This window comes from Physeter macrocephalus, chromosome 6, assembly GCF_002837175.3.
Source record: "Physeter macrocephalus isolate SW-GA chromosome 6, ASM283717v5, whole genome shotgun sequence".
Taxonomy (NCBI): Eukaryota; Metazoa; Chordata; class Mammalia; order Artiodactyla; family Physeteridae; genus Physeter; species Physeter macrocephalus.
In genome coordinates, this window is record NC_041219.1 from 97,977,081 (window position 1) to 97,982,948 (window position 5,868).

At 35.4% G+C, this 5,868-nt stretch overlaps 1 protein-coding gene across 7 annotated transcripts in view; it reads right to left on the reverse strand.

Moving 5' to 3' along the window:
• The window catches only part of LRRK2 (leucine rich repeat kinase 2), a 172,505-nt gene that overhangs the window by 123,925 nt on the left and 42,712 nt on the right, over nucleotides 1–5,868 (reverse strand). For all 7 annotated transcript variants that reach the window (XR_008617710.1, XM_024122804.3, XM_055085694.1 and 4 more), the window contains one exon: nucleotides 2,413–2,525. Coding sequence is in view for 6 of the 7 variants with exons in the window: in XM_024122804.3 (XP_023978572.2) it covers nucleotides 2,413–2,525 (113 nt within the window). In the remaining variant the exon portion in view is untranslated. The remainder of the gene's footprint in view (nucleotides 1–2,412; nucleotides 2,526–5,868) is intronic.

A 5,868-nucleotide genomic window follows, 5' to 3' on the forward strand; every position in this document is an offset into this window, starting at 1 on the left:
GCACGAACCTGTGTCCCCTGCATCAGCAGGCAGACTCTCAACCACTGCACCACCAGGGAAGCCCTAGAGTAGCTTTATACACTTTTATTACTTTACTCCTATGTAATTTATTTTTGCTGTTATTGTTACTTTTGCAAATAAGCTCTTTCTTTCACTACATATTATTTACAGTTGAAATAAATATCTTCAGTATTTAAACTGGGTACATTTTGCTTTAAGGTTTTTGAGAAGCACACAAGCTCTTTGATTTGTGTCCATTTAATCAGAAGACTGGTTTGACTTTGTAAGTTCCCTGGCTGAAGACAGCAGCAGTGTCACTGCATACAAAGCACAGATGTGACCAAAATGCTGAGAGTCCTATTTTCTACTGTGTTCTCCAGAGACAATACTGGGCAAATCGATCTCTCTAGAACAGGTGACTGAATGTTTTCATGTGTAGAAAAAGCTAAAAGGATCAAGCATAAATGGAATGTCTATATTTCAGACATTTAACTTCAGCGTGAATGTTATTGGATTTACACATACATATGTGTATATATATATATTATATGCGTATATATTTACATACACACATATATATCTCCAAACATTGATTCACTTTAATAAATACTTTTAATAGTCTTCGCATTGTAAATCTTAGTTGAATCTCAAATTCTACCTTATTTGGAAGTCTGATCTCCAAGAATAGGCTTATTTTTAATGGTAATTCATTTTATTACATCAGTAGTATTTGGACCTAAAATCTCTGAAGCCTTGTAACATTTATTCAGAGTGAGACATGCAATCACAGAATTTTAGAACTAACAAAAAGATACATTCATCTTTTAGAGCATTTTTTCTCAACCATGGTGAAGAATTAGGGGAATTACACAGGGGAGATTTTTTAAAATAAATAGTGTCACTTCTGTTTCCCCATGACCTTAATTCCCTGCCCACAAATGACAGTCACTGTTTAGTGAGATGCTGTGTGTCATTACTCAAGTGTGGCATGGAAAATAAAGGAAGGGGTAGGGAGGTTCTCAACCACTTCTCCTGGGATTATATAGCAAAAGAAAGTAAGACCTGGGAGCAGAGTGATCTTCTTGGCATCACAGTACTGATGGCAGTAAGCACAGTACTTCTCCTTTGACTGCCCACTCCTTCCACTCTATCACACCCGTATTCAATAATGTTAGGAAAGATGGGATAATCAGAATCAGAGTTACCAAAAGGCTTTTCTGGTACCTCTTACTTCTCACCAACACATACCATGAACAAAATTAACTACTATCTCCTCTATGTTCCTAAAGTACTGTTCATAAAGCTAGTGCAGCTCATAAGTGCTAATACAGAACAACCTAATATGTGTTTTATGTTTTATGCATGGCCCAGCCAGATTATGAGATCCATTACAGAAGGATACAAAGCATATTCATTTTTGTCTTCCCAGTGTCTAACACAGTTCCTTCCACATACTTATTTTCACCAAATATTTCTGGAATTAAATTCAACCCATGGCTATACTCAAGAATCATATTAAGGTTTGAGTACAAATGACTCAAATATATCATAAACAATTACATTATAAAGTTCAGTTTAAATTGCATTTTTGAAGGTATCTCTGCAGGCTCTTCTAATTAATTCATGACATTTTTCAAAGTATACTAAATCACAAGGAATTATTTCTATTAATTACTTTGACTACTCTCTTCCTTTCATGAAAACATTAACCTAATCTTTACCTCTTTCCTCTGATATCTTTTATAAAGAACCAATTCATCTTATGTTAAATTTCAAAACCATCTTAATTCCATCAATACCTTTTGCACTGCACAATATAAACATAATGCTCCTCTTCTCCTTTTTCAGATGTAGTATGATTATTAAGTTATTAATTATATTATTGCAAATGTACATAGATATGTAAACACCTAACACTGGGAGAAAACAATGCACACTGAGCCATTTCAGAGGTTATCCCTAAGGAGTAAAATGAAAACAAGCACAGGGAATCAAAAAAGACTTTAATGTGTGCCCTGTGTGTCTTCATGGACTGAACCTTTCAGCCTGGGACAAGAAAAGAAAGACAAGCAGCCAGGAGGACAGAAAGAGAAAATAGCAGTCATGGCTCCTGACATCACTCGTGAGGCTTAGCTGCACATCTAGAGTTCTCTTTCTGATTGAACAGACTCGAATGGATTTATCAAAAGAGGCTGTCAAAGTCTGTAGTTGACGGTGCACTTCTCTTAGCTGGAATGGCACATCTCTTCACCCCCTACATCCCTACTGTCACCTTATGTCTCTAAACATATAACTTCCTACTATCATAGTAAACGGAACATGGAAAACTTAAGCTAATAAAAGCACCCCTACTTCCCCAATTTCATATTCTAGTTAAGAGTAATAAAGGCAGGAAACCTATATTATACGTACCCTGTTCAAAGCCGCTAGGACCAATTTGTGAATATCATTCCTGAAACACTGTTTTTTAAACATATTTAGCTTATGCTGATATTCAGTATCTTCCCTGGATTCTTCTGGGATGCCTAAATGCAAAAATAAACAAATAAACAAGCGTTTTTCTCATAAAGATTTGGGCTGAATAGATTGTCACTTATTAGGAATGATTATAATTAACCCAACAATACATATATATGTTATACCTTTTTCTAATCCATGGTTCCTTACCAAAGAAATAACTCTTAGCTTTAAGAAATTTCTAAAAACAGTTCATCACTGAATGTAAAATAAATACAGTGTGTGCAGATGTTCACTGAATTTAAAGTAGCAAGAAGTTACAATGGTGGAGGAATTTTCTGGAACAATCTCTTTTTTGTATGAATAGACTGTACTCATTACAAGAAGCTAGAAGATTTTTATGCAACAATGGACAACTTGAGAAAAGATCAAAGTTATTTGGACTACAACATAAAAAGGTCAGATATGAAATGTAGACATAAAAGAGCAGCTGGAATAACAGTAAAAAAAAAAGTTTTTAGTTTCAGCATTATAATGGTAAAGAGCATATAGTTTTGTTAAAAGTCCTCTAAGGCTGTATAAAAGTATTAAGCAACTTAAAGAAAACATATTCTTTATTCAGCTACACTGTAGCTGAACTAACCCAAAACTGTTGGAAAAACAGGAAGTCAAAAAATATTGGTTATACAATAGAACATATAAGTAAAATTATTATGAATAAATAATGTTTCTAAAACCTATGACTATAGAAATATTAATAAAAAATTCCTTATAACCTTTCACTTCAATAATTTGTATTAACACAAACTATAAGTTGACTGCATATAACTTTTCATTTACTTAACAAACATTTGAACGCCAACTACATGCAAGGGATTTTGCTACATGCTGAGAATACCACAGTGAATATGACAGGCATGATTTTCACCCTCTTAGAACTTTCAGTCCTCGTTTTAAAATTTATTCAAACAGGTCCTGACATTCACTACAGCCGTATGACCTTTGACAAGTTACTTAAACTCTCAGTGTCTCATTTCAGTAACCAAGATCACATTAATTTCTGAAGCTGCCCATTATATCACAAGCAGATATGACCATTAAAAGCAGTCCTGTTGGGCTTCCCTGGTGGCGCAGTGGTTGCGAGTCCGCCTGCCGATGCAGGGGACACGGGTTCGTGCCCCGGTCTGGGGGGATCCCACATGCCGCGGAGCGCCTAGGCCCGTGAGCCATGGCTGCTGAGCCTGTGCTTCCGGAGCCTGTGCTCCGCAACGGGAGAGGCCACAACAGTAAGAGGCCTGCATACAACAACAACAACAACAAAAACAGCAGTCCTGTTGAGAAGTAAAAACTTCATGCCATATGTAAGGAGACTTATTAAATGTCTTTCTTATATTAAGACCAAATGAATATTCCCAAAAGTTCATCTCTGGTCTTTGTTATATCACTTGAAGTTCTACTATCCAGAATGGATATAATTTCCTTTCCACATAATAGTCCTTTAAATTGTTTGAACTGCAAACCTTTTGAAGGCAGGATCCATAACCTAATCATCTCCAGGTTACCAAGAGTTCCAGGCATAGTGCTTTAGGTATAACAGTTGTTCCACATACACTTATTGCACAAATGTGTCTTTAAAAAGCACCCACTCTGATTCAGGCTGCACAGGGTGAAAACCTGGCTCCGTTACATAAGCTGTGACCTTAAAATCTCTATATCTTATGCCTCAGTTTCATCATATGTAAAATGGGGTGGAAAAGTAGAATCTGCCTTATGGGTTGCTACAAGAATTTTAAAAGTTTATATACATAAAGTACTTTGAATAATGCCTTACACATTTGTCACTAACTATAAATGAGTGAGTTTTAATAGCTTTCATAACCTCCTGCGTTATCTCCTCTCCAAATTAAACAAATTCAACTTCTCTTATTGTTCTTAAGGATGTGGTTCTATATTCATAATCACTTTCCTCTATACACTTCCCAATATGTATATTCCTTTCCTAAATAATTTTTTCCTCTAGAACTGACACTAAATCAAGAAAGAACAAGTCGATATTTTATTAAAATAAGTAGGTCTTTATTATTATTATTATTATTTTTTTTTTTTTTTTTTTGTGGTATGCGGGCCCCCCTCTATTGTGGCCTCTCCCATTGCGGAGCACAGGCTCTGGACGCGCAGGCTCAGCGGCCATGGCTCACGGGCCCAGCCGCTCCGCGGCATGTGGGATCCTCCCAGACCGGGGCGCGAACCCGGTTCCCCTGCATCGGCAGGCGGACGCGCAACCACTGCGCCACCAGGGAAGCCCTATTATTATTTTTTTAAGCAACAGGCTCAATCACTTCAATAAGTTATTGTTATAAAAAAGAGGAGGAGGTGAACAGTACCAGATTGAAAGAAACTTAAGAGACATAATACTAGCTGCAATACGTGGCCCTGAATTAAATTATACACATTTGCTATAATGCACATCTTTGTTACAATTAATAATCTGAATATGGTTTAGTTAATAAATTAATACACGTACATCTAAACATAAGTACCTACTTCAGCATGTCAAAACCAGAATAATATTCAACCTCAAAACTACTGGGGTACTGATATTATAGTTACTCATTGACATACAGAATGATAGAATATAGAATGATAAAGTATAGTATGGTACAGTTACAGCATGGTAGAGTATGGTATCATGTGGTATGGTATGGTAATACAGTAGGTTAGCATAGAGTGAAGTAGATTGTTAAGACTTTACCTAATAGAGAAATGTATTTATATGTTGATATGCTTATAAAATATGTCTATTAATATGTTTCCATTCATAAAGTACCACCATAAAGTTACTGAATTATTTTCAAGGGCACCTGTTTAATACACCTAAACATTATTATAAAAAAAAACATTTAAATACATCATTTCATATATCTAAATTATTACTGACTATCAAGGTCGCTTCAGGCTCAATCTCAGAACAATAAAAGTAAAAACTACTACATTTAAAAATTATTTTTGAACTAAATGAGTGTTATTAACTAATAGACGATTCTGAATGTCTTTTGGTTATCTTTAAAACTCAATCTGTATATCTTCTTTGGAAAAATGTCTGTTTAGGTCTTCTGCCCATTTTTGGATTGGGTTGTTGGTTTTTTTGATATTGAGCTGCAGGAGCTGCTTGTAAATTCTGGAGATTAATCATTTGTCAGTTGTTTCATTTGCAAATATTTTCTCCCATTCTGAGGGTTGTCGTTTGGTCTTATTTATGGTTTCCTTTGCTGTGCAAAAGCTTTTAAGTTTCATTAGGTCCCATTTGTTTATTTTTGTTTTTATTTCCATTTCTCTAGGAGGAGGGTCAAAAAGGCTCTTGCTGTGATTTATGTCATAGAGTGTTCTGCCTATGTTTTCCTCTAAGAGTTT